Genomic DNA, 16,791 nt, shown 5'->3' with positions numbered 1-16,791 from the left:
TGCGAAGCGGAGGTCGCATGATCCAGTGGCAGCATGCTTATTAAAGGATAGTAGGAGGTGACCTTACTGAAGTATTATTGAATTGCTGCGCTTCTATTTCATTTAATCTGAAAGCAAATTCGGTTTTAATAATTTTTTTAGTCCAATAATTTTCAGCCCTTGTTAGCAACAGTTGTCCGATTTGATTTATGATTTTGCAGCGTCGCTAGTTAAAGTAAAATCTTTAATTGTGAAATTAAAAACTAATTGGCTTCAAAAGCTCTTCTGAGATCAGGAATGGCAGAAGCACAGCAGGTTCGAATGCAGAAGGCAGTTGAAGATATGGTACAGAGTCTGGAGAGAGATCACATCCGTAAGATGCAGGTAACATTATGTTTCATCTAAAGCCGAACACCGGAGACTATCTAGCAAGTCAGTCCACTATCAACCATCTTTGGAACGCTCTTTGGAGGCTATTTCCAGTCATGACTGTGCAGCTCAAATCTACTTGAATGAAGAAAGACCGAAATCTCCAAAACGGTTGTTTTCAAAATTACGATCAAAGAGCATTTTTCAAATCAGCAGTAAAATCTGACAACGCTGGTGCCATAAATTGTGATTCTTTACCTCGTATTACGCTGAAAAACGCACTTTTCTCGGCTTATATAGCTAATGCGCACGAGCATTCTCTAGATGATTGACAGGCGATGTCTATATCTAAAATGTGATTGACAGGCAATGTCAATATCTAAAATGTGATTGACAGGCGATGTCTATATCTAAAAGGTGACTGGCTCTTTTACCTCAAGGCGGGACTTACATTCTACAGCCTCTTGCTTGGGCGTTCCAAATTCTCCCATTTATTTTTAATAAAGTGGTCCGTCTTTGCTTTGTAGTCTCTGCTAAAAACTGAAGCTGTAAGAGACATGATGGTTATATTAGGAAACTGTGAACATGTTTGATGTTACTTTTGGCTGTACATTAATCTATGGTAAGTTTTATGCTTTTATTATGAACAGTATGCAAAAAAATAAATGAAAGCTGAAAAAGTATATATGTTGCATAAATAAATATTTACATGTATTACAACGGAAGTGTGTAAAGTGAAGCTTGGATTATATGACATTGTAGGGTAGTTGACAAATAACATGGCCATTAAATATATTTTTTCAACATCAAGGTTTTGTTCAAATGTATGAATCTATAAGGGGAAGTGTATATTTTAGATCCTGTCATCATTTCTTTACCTTGTTAATATTTTAATCATATAAATAGTCCTGTGGTGGGACAAATGCATGTTTAAAAGGACAAATAGTCTCTCAAATTAGGACATAAAAACTGCATATATCATAATTCGACAAGAATTAGATAAATGTTGTTAAACCTTTAAATACATACCTTGGGTGTTTAGTGACCCAGGATATTTTACCTCCTTTACCGTAGTTATGCCTCCACATCTTTATTCCTTTACCTTTCTCTTATGAATATTCTTTAAAAAAATTACAAAATGCGAGTGAGTTGCAAAAAAAAACATTCTAATAACAAAAATGATATAGGGTCTTTAGTGACCCGAGATATGTAATAGTGTCACAACATATAGATTATTTCATATATATTTAAGTTTACTGTGACAGGATATTTATTTACATTTACATTTATGCATTTGGCAGACGCTTTTATCCAAAGCGACTTACAGTGCAATTATTACAGGGACAATCCCCCAGAGCAACCTGGAGTTAAGTGTCTTACTCAAGGACACAATGGTGGTGGCCGTGGGGTTCGAACCTGTGACCTTCTGATTAACAGCCCTGTGCTTTAGCCACTACGCCACCACCACTCCCTCATTTATTTCTTTATTACAAGACAAACTAGTGCCGTATTCATACAAATTATTATATAATGTAGATTTTCTGTGCAGTAGTGGTGAATTATCAGTATCCCATATGCATGTCCACACACATAAAACACATGTTATTTGTTACTCAAGGTGTTGCTGTTGTTTTATTGATTGACTTGATTTACATTTGTCATTGTTATTTGATTAAGAAACAACATGGAAGTAAACTATAGGAAGTGTAACACATGATCAGTTTGATTTGGATATTGTCATTTGGGTGTACTTCTGAAATTCTGTAAGTTGTACTTTTATTTAGACTCAATAAGTGCTTGAGAAAATACTTATGTGTATCTTATATGTTATATGTAGCTCAGTATGCATTTGACAGACAGTTGGAAGTAATGTATCCTGTTCTATCATTTGTTGCATCATCTCTTTTATATATGAAAAATAAAACACCAAAATATTGCAGAATAAATACTATTCTATTATTTTCCAATTGTCTTAAAAAGCGTTGAAAATCTTAACACTCTCTGGGCATTTTGTTGATCAAATCGTGGTAGATATATGTGCCAGGTTGCTGAAGACCCGAGTGTGTAATACTGTTTGGCATAACGCCCATGCATTTAAGGGTTAACATGTTAGTAAATTATGTACAGCATGTCATTTGACACGTTACCTGCTGCTGAATAGTGTTCTTTATTTATTGTTCTTCATTCATTTAATTTATTTAATGTACTGGGCAAATTCTGTTTAAGCTATATGAAACGGGGTTTCTTTTTTGATCCCTTGTTAATCAATGGTTCATTCAGTAAACAGCTCATCTCTGTTTTCAGGCGCAGATGTTTCGCTGCAGTGCAGAATGCTGCGTGCATCCTAGTGACTCCATGAACCAGGTGCATCAGTGTATAGACCGCTGCCACACACCACTGGCCAAAGCTCAAGGATTGGTTACTAGTGAGCTTGAAAAATTTCAGGTACGTTGACTTTGCTAAGATCATGTTCCATGTGGTCTGTCTGCTGAATGAAACCTTCCATCTGGAATGGTATTAATCAAAGGTACTTATTCACTTTCAGGACCGTCTCACAAGATGTACGATGCACTGTAATGACAAAGCCAAGGACCTGTTTGACTCCGGGGCGAAAGAGCCAGTCGTGCGGGCACTGATGGACAGCTGTGTGAGCAGTTGTGTGGATGAGCACCTCAACATGATGCCCAGTATGACCCGCAGAATTAAAGACAGCTTGAACTCAATACCTCAGTGAAGAAACATTTGAAACAGAGGATAAACAAAATTAGTATAATGGACTTATCTTACTAGATGGAAGAACTTGCTTTTGTGAAGGTTACTCTTCGATATCACCACTGTGTGAAGCTTTTGTGAATGACATGTTGATTTCTGTCTGTGTTGTTTGTGACTTTTGTACAAACAATAAAAAAAATGTGATAACCAAGAATGAAATTTGTTGAATGTGGCACAGAGAGATGTATGAATTAAAGGGATATTTCACCCAAAAATGAAAATTCTCTCATGATTTACTCACCCTCTTGCCATCCAAGATGTTTAATTTTCTTCTGCAGAACAGAAATTAAGATTTTTAGAAGAATATTTCAGCTCTGTAGGTCCATACAATGCAAGTGAATGGGTGTTAACATTTTGAAGCTCAAATTCACATAAAAGGAGCATAAAAGTAATCCATGTAGTGTTCAGACACGATATGATAGGTGTGGGTGAGAAACGGATAATTTTTTTAAATCATAAATTCTCCTCCCTGCTCAGTAGGGGACGATATGCACAAAGAATGTGAATCACCAAAAACAGGAGATAGTGAAAGGAAAAAGGATTTAAATATTGATCAGTTTCTCACTCACCTATTTGATCACTTCAGAATATATGGATTTAACCACTGGAGTCATATGTTTTACTTTTATGCTGCCTTTGTGGATTTTGCAGCTTCAAATTTTTTGCACCCATTCACTTGCATTGTATGGACCTACAGAGCTGAAATATTCTTCTAAAAATCTTAATTTGTGTTCAGCAGAAGAAAGTCATGCACATCTGGGATGGCAAGAGAGTAAATGACGAGAGAATTTTCATTTTTGGATGAACTTTACCTTTAAGTAAACTTTAAAGAATCCAGAAAATCAATTGAAGGAGAATCTTGCGTAAAATGAATATGAAAATATCCCAATCAGATTTCACACTAAAATTAGATAATTTAAAAAATATATATATAGATATATTTATATATCTATATATACCAGTTTTTCGGACCATTACATTTTTAATTGTGACATTTTCATGACAAATAGGCACATTTTCACCCTATTTTCATTACCACATTATGCAAATAAATAAATAATAATTTTCAAAAGTATAATACCATTTTTTTTAAAACTACATTTGTAAAATACTTGTTTGAATTAATTTTAAGTGTCAAAGTATTGATTTTCATTACTGTATTACTATGATATATTTGTGTTATGCTTACTCAAATTTGGAGATTCATGTGCAACAATGTCCATTCAAAAACAGGCTTCATTTTTATTTATGTAAAATACATTAGATTTTTTTCTTTTTGATCTTGGGCTGAAATATCATCATTTCCAAATCATGAAAATAACAAGTATTTAATATGAGTAATTTATATGAGATGACTCATAATGAACAAGTAATCTGTTTGTCAATGCAGTTTTATTGGACTTCTCCTTTGATACTTTGGTCCAAAAAGGTTTACATATAGCCAAAAACACATTGTGTATAAATACTCAAAACTGTTCTGATTCATTGAACTTCTACGAAAGTCTATTAAATGCCCTTTAATTCAAAACCAACACATGCCCATTAGACCCTTGGTTTTCCTACAATAACATGCATTGACAAATGACAACAAAAATGTGAAGTTAGCACCAATTTTAACAATTTTTTACAGTACAAAATTGATAATTATGGTATTCAGTATATATTTTTTTTTCTTTAAAAATATGGGAATGCCTGACAAATCAACAACCAGCCTAACAAGAAAAATGACTGTACATGTAAGACCACCTCCAAACAAATACGAACAGAAACAAAAACTTGACAAAGAGCTTATCTGTAGACTTTGTCAGATTTGACTCTTTGATGTTGGAATTTAGTCAATTATTTAAAAGGCACCTGACTATTTACATAAACAAAAAGGATATATATATATATATATATATATATATAAAAAGAATAATATACATCAGAGGCTGACAAAATGTAACATAAAAAGAAGGCTCAGTTAAAGGCTGGACTGGTTATGGTGGTTTATGTCATGACACGCTGCGTGCGCTACTCTCTGGCTCTGGTGTGTCACCTCTCCTCTCATTGGATGGCGACGTGTAGAGGAAGTTACAGCACACATATAGAGGAAAAGACAAGAGCCGACTGTCCAGATTCATCACCACGTATTCCTGAGATTATAAAACAAAGTGAGTTTTTAAATAATTGCAAAAAAAAAAGAAAAGTTAATGATAAAAAAAAATCATGATGGAATACCTGGTCCTTTTCAAGAGAAACAAGCTGGTAGCCAGTTGACCGGCTGCAAACCACTTTTCCATTGTGATCAAATGACGCAAGCCGCAATCTGAAATAATTTTTTGAAAAATGAAAAATAAGCCATATACAAACATGGCAGAAGCTATTCTTTCCTACTGCTTTAATTGTAAATATTATATATAGTAAATAAACTATAAATATGCTTTGATAAAATATTAAGGTTTAGATTTAATGCGTTAAAGGGATAGTTCACCTAAAAATGAAAATTCTCTTATTATTTACCAACCCTCATGCCATCCCAGATGTGTATGACTTTCTTCTGCAGAACACAAATTAAGATTTTTAGTAGAATATTTCAGCCCTGCAAGTTCATACAATGCAAGTGAATGGGTGCCAAACTTTTGATGCTCCAAAAATGACATAATGTCAGCATAAATGTAATCCTCCAGTGGTTAAATCCATATCTTCAAAAGTGATATGATAAGTGTGTGTGAGAAACAGATCAATATTTAAGCCCTTTTTTGCTAGTAATTCTTTTCCCTGACCAGTAGGGGGGATATGCATGAAGAAAGTGAAAGTTAAAGTGGAGACTGACTGAGCTGGGAGGAGAATTTACAGTAAAAATGTACTTATATATTTATCTGTTTCTCACCCACACCTGTCAAATCGCTCCTGGACACATTAATTTAACCACTGGAGTCATATGGTTTACTTTTATGCTGACTTGTGTGATTTTTGGCACTCATTCACTTGCATTTTTAGGACCTACAGAGTTTAAATATTTTTCTAAATATCTTCATTTGTGTTCAGCAGAGGAAAGAAAGTCATAAACATCTGGGATTAAATGATGAGAGAATTTTAATTTTTGGGTGAACTATTCCTTTAATTCAGTGTGATTCATTATTCAAAAAATAATGTGCTTAAAAAATGTAATGCAATTAATCATGCCCCGCAACCATATGTGAATTATAATTTAAAACATTGTAATGTCTTTGAATTATTTTATGTTATATTTATTATTATTCTGATGATTGTGTGTTGAATCATCTTTATTAGGGGGCCTTTTTCAGCAAATATTAGTATGTGATTACTTGATTTATTCATCATATATCAGGTTTCATTTGATTAAAATATGAATCAACTGAGAGCCCTAGTTTCTATAATAAATTATAAAATATATATTGAATAAAACAATGAATTTTATTTATATTATTAAATGTATTTTATATAGATTATATCTGCATGATTTGTTCTTTAAACGTGCTATATAAGTACATCTACAGTACAGAAGAAATAAACTGATGGTGCTGTGATGTGCAACAGCTCACCTGTATGCAAGGTGCCGTCGTGGCTGTAAACTAACAGCGCCTCCACATGGCTGACTGAGAGTGTTTCTCTTAAAGATAATGAAGCGGTTAGTGTAGGTCACCAACAGGTCAAAGCCATAATTAAACCCTGTCCATCGCCAACAGTACTTTAGAGGAAGCAAACAAATTGAAATTACTTTCCAATCAAAAAGCAAGTTACAAAACTGTAATTTATATTATATATATACAGTACCAACTCACATCTCCATCCTTGATCAGTTTTCGGCCACAGCGCATGCTGTTCAGCTCAAAGTCCTCTTTATTGGCATCTTGAGGTCTAGAACATATAAATATATTCAGTCATTTCTCTTTCCTTTCAAACCACATTCAGTACAAACTCCATATTCTAATGTTATAGGAATGTGCACGTGTTTTGAGTGTTCTCTCACCCGTTATCATTTTCATGTTCCGTCCTCAGCATGGCAAACCACTGCTTTTTGTATACAGTGCTCAGCCACTCTAATGGACACGAGACAGAGGAAGTTGGGTTAAGATCACACCAACTGTGCAACAAGAAAACATATTTGTTCAGCCATATCTGATTTCAGGTTTTCCTGCCCCCAGTGCTTGATTTGTAAATGAATAATTGCAGGATCAAAAACGATAATTTAGACTACCGGTAAGCATTGTTCGCATTCCACGTTGCTGACTGTATTTATATTCACATATCTGAAGAGCTTGTTTAGTTCACGCACAACCTGTAGTGTTGACATTAAGGGTGGACCTTGGTCTTTTCTCTGTCCAGCTGGAGGGGCACAAGGAAAATCTAGGGGGCAATGCCCCACCTTAGACCCGGACATGTTTCACCCGTACATTCACAGTCACCATTTGATAATGGTTCTTGTCTAGAATAAGCTGCAAGGTGAAAATGACTTTACATTGATAGCTCCACTAGTTAGCTTTTGGAACTTACCCGGAGGCAGGATGTTGTCTCGTTCCAGCATACGGGCAGATGCCAGGTCATTGATGATGTACTGCAGACGGATGTGTCTGAAAACAGGGACGAAGGGCATCCCATCATCTGTGTTCAGAAATGGTTCCTCCTCTCCAGACTCTGCATTCAGTGTATGAGTGTGAGATAGGGTGAGGTTTTCTGTACATGTGTGTGAGTGTGTATTTATTGTACGTACCACTTCTTCTTTTACAAAGCCAGGCATCTGCATCGAGCAGAAGCTGTTTAATAGGGCCATCCCATGATGGATTAAGCTGCAAAAACATCCACTGAAAGAGAGGCAAAAGATGCAGCTGTGACTTACATGTGTACAGCCTACAACAGGCAGCCACTTCTAAGGCAGCGTTGTAAATGAAAGGAACCTCACAAGTAACAGATTTAGAATGGCTGACTCAAACTCAACTCATGCACCACACAAAAAGTGACCAGTGTCTGACCTGTGTCAAAACTGGTTTCAATAAAGTTTGACTTTAGCATGTTGCTAAGCTAATGACCCGGGACTTAAATAAGCATTTAAAAACATAGCCAGGTTTGGAAAGGCTATTTTTACAAATGTATTCCATTACAGATTACATAGTACATGCAGTAAAATATAAACTTGTAACATATTCCTTTAGATAACTGAAGGTCAGTAACAGAATGTATTTACTTTGGATTACTTCTTTAGCTCTGGCAGATTTTTTTTACTTGTTTTGACTATAAACAAGAGAATAACAAGTGACAAATCATCTGCATGTACAGTAAAGCAAAATTAAATATATTCTCTACAATCTCTGAAAAAAGCCAAAATATCTAGCAGTGTTGCAACTTTTCTTGTTTTAAGGATTTTTAGATATTTTTACATGAAAACAATATATAAATTCACAAAAAGAAAAAGATTTTTGCAGTACATCTTTGCCCTAATATAGGAGGTCTTACTAAAAAATATAGTTGTGCTCTAACCTGTATTTTCTTAATTTTAAAATACATTCGTGCCTGGTAACAGGTGCATGTTAAGCCTAGAAATAGCATTTTAGCCTAGCATAAAGGTAAATGTTCACATGACAATTTATGCAAGTTTAACCATTTCTGCTGCTCCAAACATACTTTAAACCCACAGTGTGTACACAACGTCATCTTTTCTGATCTAATGTAAATTTCTGTGCATAGAATTAGGCAGAAAATCAATTATTTGTAGCCATCAATATGATGCTAAAGGCTACATTGCTTAGCATTTCTCATATAAACATCCTTTATTCTTGTAAAATACCCAAACCACACAAAAACATTAACAAAGCATACAGTATATGCAGTTACTGTGTATTTATTGGATTTATGTTTCATTTGTCAAAGCATCGCTAACTGATTTCTGTAAAGATGTAGAAACAAGCTGTAGCTCCCTAAAGGAAAGTTTCTCAATGATATCATATCCACCTTTCCACTCATAACTGTGTAAACTCACCCTCTGTCTGCTTGTATGCAAGACATCATAAGAGTTTTACCACTGCTCCTCTGATTGCACCATTTATATTGATAAATGCTTTTCAACTGAATAGACAAAATATTAAATGAAACAAATGACAATAAAATGCAAAGTAATCTCTTCAGTGATCAAAATGCTTTTTTAATGTAACTGTATTCTGGTTACCAACGTACTCCCGGAGTCTGTACATACTACATTTAAAAAAATACGTTTATTTATAATACAACCTTTTTTTCAACTCGTCCTTAATCTTGGATCAATTATTTACTCTGATTGACTTTCCCCACAAAGTACACATGTCCTGCTGCCTTTGATTGTGGCCAAAATTAGGTATCTAAGAAGGTAATATAAATGTTTCTGCCTACGGCTTCTTTGATTGCTTAAAATCTTTTTGATTCCTTAAGATGCTCGCTACGTCTTGTACTGTATGATGTTGTTCACCTTTTTCAGTGCAGTGTAAACGTCCATCTCCACTTGCATTACAAACAGATCAGAGGACTGAATGAGCAGTTCCATCATTTCCACCCTAAATCACACATATTGAAATAAGACAAAAAGACATTTATCAACACTCAAAACTTCATAGAAGACAATAGATAGATGCATATTCCATAGGTACCCGAGCTCCTTCATTAGGTCCACGTTCTGATGAGTCATAAGGTTATTGAGGAGCCACTCTAAACACCTGAAACACAAGTGTTACCCATTTATTACAACACAAAAGTGTATTCCAAAATCATATAATTCACTGGGGGAGTTACAGTATACAACAAGAAAACTACTGACTTCTTCATGACGGAGTCCAAGCCGTACATGGTGGCGGCATTATAATAGCTGGACACGGTCTTAACATTCACATTCTCCTTCATGGTCTCTCCACACTGATGGATTAGTCCATCCTGAAAATGCAAGACAAACAGCAAGACTTACTTAAAAAATTTTTTTGAAAAAGAGTTATATTCATTCCTAATCTTGCTCCTCATACTGTAGCTGTATATCACAAAACAACAATATTCTTAATGGCGGTGAAACTTCCTGGCACCATTGGACATACTAACCAGTTGGAGCATGCAAGCCGCAGCAAGAATGTTCACGACCCGGCTTGGTTTGATCAATACGTCATCCCTGTACAGTGACCCAAAAACCACTTGCAGGGCTACAGATTAAGAGGAAAACAAGGACAGGTTATGAATGGTGTCCCCTACTAAAATAAATTACAAAATTAGTTCCTTGAAACAAGGAAGGTTTATTTTTTATAAATTGTATATTTAAAAATGTTATATTTACAGAATCCTCACCCTCTGTGTCAATATTCTGGTCTGGGATCTCAAGCTCTATGACCATCATGTTGGATTCCTTCCAGGATCCACTGAACATGCTGGAGAAATAGCCTGACTGTTCAGAAGTAAAAAAAAAAATTACAAGAGGGAAAAAGCATTTAAACTACAAAAAGAATGTTTGTTTCTAAGCACTCTGTTATTAACATATCACTAAAAAACTGAACAGCTGCACCAACCTGACACAAGTAAATCTTGTGCAGGTTCCACTCTTGCCCCAGGGCACGAATCTGGATGTCGCTGTTCTCTCCATTCAGGAAAAGTGTCTGGTAGATATACTTAGAGGTGCTTTTCAACTTCTTTCTGTTTGAGATCCAGAGAGAGGAACGCATGCAACAGAAAAACGAAACAGAAGACACAAATATACTGAATAAAATTAAACAACACACCAAGTAGAGGGGCATCAAAAGGAAAGAATCATTATCAATATTGCTTATAAATGGGTTTACACATTTAAACAATGTCCAAATGGGCCATGTGGGATTACTAAATTGAATTTAATAATATCCAAATGACACATTCATAACATTTTGTTTTTAGCAACAGCAAGAACGATCAATTCTTTTAACTGGTTGTTTTGCATGTTATAACTCACATCTTAATGTGGTAAAAAATATTTTGTTTGACCTAGTTAAACAGGCAACTGCAGTGAGAGATGTTCTCTTTTTCTTGTCAATAATGTTGAGTAATACTCCCTGGGTTTTTCCTGCAGAGAGGATTACTAGGTGGCTGCCTCCGTCAAATTCCGTGCCGCCTCTGGCGGTCTACAAAACTCTGGTGGGTGTCTTCTTGGAAAACACTAACAAGCGTTGCACTCAGTTAATTGTCATTTGTAACTGCAAATCTCAGCAATAATAATTAAAAAAAACTTGAATAGTTACTTTAGGTCATTTAACGTAACTTGAGATCATATAAAACAAAAATGATGACACACGAGACGAGAGGAACACTTCAGCTCGAGTGTCTGATAGAAACACAGATCACAGCTTGGCGATATATCTTTATTTCATCCTTAATTAAAGTTAATATAGTATGGGAGCGTGCTGTGTAAATAAACACAAAGTCCAAAGCTGTCATTCTCTGTGCAGTCAGAGCCGCTTAAACCAGAAGCGGAAGAGAGACCCAATCTGAGCGGGAGTCGAGACATAAAGTTCCGCCGGCTGATGCGCACTCTAACTCTAATCATCATGATAAGATCGATCTTGTGTGAAAAATAACACTAAAATGACAACAACAATAAAATGTGTGTATGTATGTATGTATATATATATATATATATATATAGGTTTTGGATAGAAAAAAATTTACAAATGCTTATCAATAATTTATGGCTATAAATGTTTACAGTGTTCAGTGACTAAAATGTCATTATGACTAAATGTTATAAAAATATGACTAAAATGTCAACAGTTTTCATAAAAATACCCAGACTTTGTCAACTAAAACTTGACTAAAATAGGATAAGGTTGACTAAATATGATAAAAACTAAAAAGGACATTTGACACAGGATTAAGACTAAAATTAAATGAAAAAAACAGATGACAAAATGAACACTATTATTCAGTTGCCAGGTCATTAGGAGTGTATTAATGCAAAGCCAATGTTTATGTGTTCTTAACATTACTTTTTTGATCAGTATGGTACAACCTCTGCCTCATTTTGAGCCAGGAAAAACCCTGATTACCAATTTAAAGGAAAACTTCACCCAAAAATGAACATTCTCTCATCAATTACCCTCTTGTGCCACCCCAGATGTGTATGACTTTCTACTGTAGAACACAAACAAAAATTTTTAGAAGACGTTTTCAGCTCTGTAGGTCCTCACAATGCAAGTGAGTGATGACCAGAAATTTGAATATTCAAAAAGCAAATAAAGGTAGTTACAGTGCATCCGGAAAGTATTCACAGCGCTTCACTTTTTCCACATTTTGTTATGTTACAACCTTATTCTAAAATTGATTAAATTCATTATTTTCCTCAAAATTATACAAACAACACCCCATAATGACAATGTGAAAGAAGTTTGTTTGAAATCTTTGCTAATGTATTAAAATAAAATAAAAATCACATGTACATAAGTATTCACAGCCTTTGCTCAGTACTTTGTTGAAGCACCTTTGGCACCAATTACAGCCTCAAGTCTTTTTGAATATGATGCTACAAGCTTGGCACACCTATTTTTGGGCAGTTTCTCCCATTCTTCTTTGCAGGACCTCTCAAGCTCAATCAGGTTGGATGGGGAGTGTCGGTGCACAGATCTCTCAAGAGATGTTCAAGTCTGGGCTCTGGCTGGGTCACTCAAGGACATTCACAGAGCTGACCCGTAGCCACTCCTTTGTTATCTTGGCTGTGTGCTTAGGGTCGTTGTCCTGTTGGTCACCCCAGTCTGAGGTCCAGAGTGCTCTGGAGCAGGTTTTCATCAAGGATGTCTCTGTACATTGCTGCATTCATCTTTCCCTCGATCCTGACTAGTCTCCCAGTTCCTGCCGCTGAAAAACATCCCCACAACATGATGCTGCCACCACCATGCTTCACTGTAGGGATGGTATTGCACATGTGATGAGTGGTGCCTGGTGTCCTCCAGAAATGACGCTTGCCATTCAGGCCAAAGAGTTCAATCTTTGTTTCATCAGACCAGAGAATTTTGTTTCTCATGGTCTGAGAGTCCTTCAGGTGCCTTTTGACCTACTCCAGGGGGGCTGTCATGTGCCTTTTACTGAGGAGTGGCTTCCGTCTGGCCTGATTGATGGATTGCTGCAGAGATGGTTGTTCTTCTGGAAGGTTCTCCTCTCTCCACAGAGAAACGCTGGAGCTCTGTCAGAGTGACCATTGGGTTCTTGGTCACCTCCCTGACTAAGGCCCTTCTCCTCCGATCGCTCAGTTCAGCCGGGCGGCCAGCTCTAGGAGAGTCCTGGTGCTTCCAAACTTCATCCATTTACGGATGATGGAGGCCACTGTGCTCACTGGGACCTTCAATGCAGCAGACATTTTTCTGTACCCTTCCCCAGATCTGTGCCTCGATACAATCCTGTCTCGGAGGTCTACAGACAATTCCTTGGACGGCATGGCTCGGTTTGTGCTCTGACATGCACTGTTAACTGTGGGACCTTATATAGACAGGTGTGTGCCTTTCCAAATCATGTCCAATCAACTGAATTTATCACAGGTGGACTCCAATCAAGTTGTAGAAACATCAAGGATGGTCAGTGGATACAGGATGCACCTGAGCTCAATTTTGAGTCTCACGGCAAAGGCTGTGAATACTTATGTACATGTGATATATTTCCGTTTATTATTTTTAATAAATTTGCAAAGATTTCAAACAAACTTCTTTCAAGTTGTCATTATGGGGTATTGTTTGTAGAATTTTGAGGAAAATAATTAATATAATCAATTTTGGAATAAGGCTGTAACATAACAAAATGTGGAAAAAGTGAAGCGCTGTGAATACTTTCCGGATGCACTGTAAAAGTATATCAAAAGACAGTAGTTTAATCCATGTCTTCTGAAGAGATATGATTGGTTTTGGTGACGGGCTAGTTTGAGTATTTCTGTAACTGCTGATCTTCTGGGATTTTCACACACAACAGTCACTAGCATTTACTCCGAAAGGTGCTAAAAACTAAAAATATCCAGTGAGGGGCAATTCTGTTTACGGAAACGCCTTGTTGATGTGAGAGGTCAACAGAGAATGACCAGACTGGTTCGAACTGACAAAGTCTACGGTATATCAGATAACCGCTCTGTATAATTGTGGTGAGACGAATATAATATCAGAATGCTGTTCCAAGATGTGGGTTGGCACCGTTTTGGTGGCACGAGGGGGACCTACACAATATTAGGCAAGTGGTTTTAATGTTGCGGCTGATCGGTGTAATCTTAATGCTTCAAGTCAATGAAATAAGTACATTTCATGTGCTCCTTTTTATTTTACCCCAATATCAGTTATTAAAGCAGAGCACAAGGTTGATTCTGGAATTCATATGGTCTAGAAGAGCATGGTTTTGCATGGGTATGCTAAGTGGCAAATAAATAAATATTGTTCAACAACATACATTTATGTTTGATGGCCTAAAATGAGCTTGAGAATCCAAATAAAAACTTCCTTGCAGACTCTTTTGACTTGGGTCAGTGAGCAACCACCCAGAACACCCTAAAACACCTTGGCATTGTGGAGATGAATTGTGCCCATGCTAGCACCATTCTTCAGTAAAGGAAAAATATCCAGTTATTATTTTCATCAATAAATGTGTCATGTTTAACATACATTATGCTTTGCATTATCATGCATTATGTTTTCACCCTGTATTAACATCCATTTTGAGCGATCCGATACCAATTGGATAACTCAAACCACATGTTTTCAGATACATGTTTTGTCACCTGCGTGGTGTGTCCAGCTGACTGTCCTCTTCCTCTGGCTCACTGTCACACTCACAATGAGAGCTGCGTTTCCTCTTCCTGCACTTACAACCGTGTCTGTTTCCAGCACATTGCCTCTCCGCAGCTTCATCCGGGCCCCGGGGTGACGACTGAAACCGGCTCCCAAGTGAACCCATAATTATCTCAGCCTTAAAAAACAAACAACAAAAAACAGGCTTTGTCATGTTACTAAACTAGTGAAAACCCAATAAATCCACTAATATGTCAGGACCAATACATTTTTAATCAAACTCTGGGCGCCACCTGCAGAAAGTCTAAAAATACAACAACCTGTGCTCTTAAACACTGTATACAGGTTAGACTGAAGTCAGATGACAGGTGCTGTGAAAGAGACCTACTGCTCATGAGAACCAGAACTTACTTCGTTCATTAACTTAAAATAATGTTAATACACAAATTGATGTTTGTAAATCATGCTGTTTCTACACAGTAATTAAGCTTTAGCTTTATGGTTTAGTTCAGAATCAGTGATGTTACGCTTTGATATGACCGGTTTATAAGGAACTCTGTACTGTACAGAACTCTGTAAGAGTCTGTACTGATGTTAGCTTCACATTTCAACATCAAAACCGATCATGTCCACCAAATGGCACATTAAGATGGTTTGTATGTTAGAAAGCATTAGTAAATAATCTCACCTATCGTACTGTAAACACACCACACGCTTCTTCCTCTCAAAATACTGGACACACCCTGAAATCTGCTTCTCAACAAATGTTCAAATGCATCATTAGGCTTAAAATGAAGGCAAGTCTTGGCTGTTAATGACAAAAAGACTTCTGGATAAAACAAATGACTCAATATAGTGGTCAAAGACAAAGCAGACTGATAAACAACAAACAGCGGGAATGTCTGTTCTCCACGTCACAGCTCTGTGATGTTTACCGGATGCTGCTGCCTCCTAGCGTCGCGGAGCCGAGATATTCACTAGTAATCTTTTATTTTTAACAACTAAAACAGCTTATAGTGAATTTTGCTTAATGTGAAATTATATATATATATATATATATATATATATATATATATATATGGCACTCTGTTGAAATTCAGATTCAATTGTTTTCTTATCAAATGCTTTAAACTAATACAATTATAAGTAATAAAAAAAATTATAATACAGATAAAATTGTATACAATATATTATTATTATATTTAGAAGTATAAATAAATAGTTGCAGGGTTATTTCTGCAGTATGTTTTGAACTCTGTGGTGCACAGTAATTTTTCCAAATTATATATATATATATATATCTCAAAGAAATGTATTATAATTTGGAAATTTCTGTATAAAATCATGATCACTCACATCAGTAACCTTATAAAAGCTGTTTTATTCTACATGGGGAAGGGGCGCCCTCATGGGGGCTGCCATCTTAGAATCACATGACCAGTTGCCAAATACTACTTGCTTAATCTCAGTAACCATTTCTGAACACTTTCACTCTTGGATTAATTTAATAATGGCTGATTGTGAATAGTGAATTTTAGGCGGTGGACCGGACCTCGAAATTATGAATTTAATACTTACCTCACAACTGTGTAAGTCTTTTTTTGCTGAGGTCATGTAATAAAATCGTATAAGTACTACAGACATTGTTTCCAACTTTGTTGTTTGCACATTTGACGCAAAATGTCCTTACAAACTCTTACTTTTTTAAACCGGCAAATAAGCAGGAGTACTAATCATAACGTTAGAAAACCTCCCGTTTCCTTGACAACCAATGTAAATAATGAACACAGATGACCAGGAAGCTGCGTTCTTGAAATTACAATTTTGCTGTAAATCATTAAAAATGTAAATTTAGTTCTGTAGTTCAGTAATACTGAGGTAAAAATGAGGTGTTTTATCCATTTAGCCTCAAATGTAAAAAGCCCTGTAACCCCCTTTC

General features: G+C 36.1%; 2 protein-coding genes across 2 annotated transcripts; one reads left to right on the top strand and one right to left on the bottom strand.

Moving 5' to 3' along the window:
• Positions 1–38: 38 nt before the first annotated feature.
• On the top strand, positions 39–3,266 carry fam136a (family with sequence similarity 136 member A). Its single transcript, XM_052116388.1, has 3 exons — positions 39–363; positions 2,653–2,793; positions 2,894–3,266. The coding sequence occupies exons 1-3, from the start codon at positions 277–279 to the stop codon at positions 3,080–3,082; spliced, it is 417 nt and encodes a 138-aa protein (XP_051972348.1). The 5' UTR covers positions 39–276; the 3' UTR covers positions 3,083–3,266.
• Positions 3,267–4,414: 1,148 nt separating this feature from the next.
• Positions 4,415–15,759, bottom strand: gmcl1 (germ cell-less, spermatogenesis associated). The gene is made up of 15 exons (XM_052116377.1): positions 15,541–15,759; positions 14,843–15,030; positions 10,638–10,761; positions 10,420–10,516; positions 10,180–10,277; positions 9,908–10,020; positions 9,741–9,806; positions 9,563–9,647; positions 7,838–7,928; positions 7,621–7,761; positions 7,097–7,166; positions 6,909–6,984; positions 6,669–6,814; positions 5,341–5,428; positions 4,415–5,255 (listed from the first exon to the last, which is right to left on the bottom strand). Exons 2-15 carry the CDS (start codon positions 15,016–15,018, stop codon positions 5,115–5,117), a joined length of 1,512 nt encoding a protein of 503 aa, XP_051972337.1. The 5' UTR covers positions 15,019–15,030; positions 15,541–15,759; the 3' UTR covers positions 4,415–5,114.
• Positions 15,760–16,791: the final 1,032 nt, after the last annotated feature.

Source organism: Xyrauchen texanus, chromosome 43, assembly GCF_025860055.1.
Source record: "Xyrauchen texanus isolate HMW12.3.18 chromosome 43, RBS_HiC_50CHRs, whole genome shotgun sequence".
In the NCBI taxonomy this organism is placed as follows: Eukaryota; Metazoa; Chordata; class Actinopteri; order Cypriniformes; family Catostomidae; genus Xyrauchen; species Xyrauchen texanus.
Note: the sequence above shows the minus strand (reverse complement) of the source record. Positions and strands in the feature narration are given on the sequence as shown.

Bases quoted from the DNA above. Each gene is read 5' to 3' on its own strand.
- fam136a (XM_052116388.1), top strand. From the start codon at position 277: ATGGCAGAAGCACAGCAGGTTCGAATGCAGAAGGCAGTTGAAGATATG. The intron at 364-2,652 runs GTAACATTATGT...CTCTGTTTTCAG, and splicing joins ATCACATCCGTAAGATGCAG to GCGCAGATGTTTCGCTGCAG. The intron at 2,794-2,893 runs GTACGTTGACTT...ATTCACTTTCAG, and splicing joins GTGAGCTTGAAAAATTTCAG to GACCGTCTCACAAGATGTAC.
- gmcl1 (XM_052116377.1), bottom strand. From the start codon at position 15,018: ATGGGTTCACTTGGGAGCCGGTTTCAGTCGTCACCCCGGGGCCCGGAT. The intron at 9,648-9,740 runs GTACCTATGGAA...TGTGTGATTTAG, and splicing joins GACCTAATGAAGGAGCTCGG to GGTGGAAATGATGGAACTGC. The intron at 5,256-5,340 runs GTATTCCATCAT...TTATAATCTCAG, and splicing joins TTTCTCTTGAAAAGGACCAG to GAATACGTGGTGATGAATCT.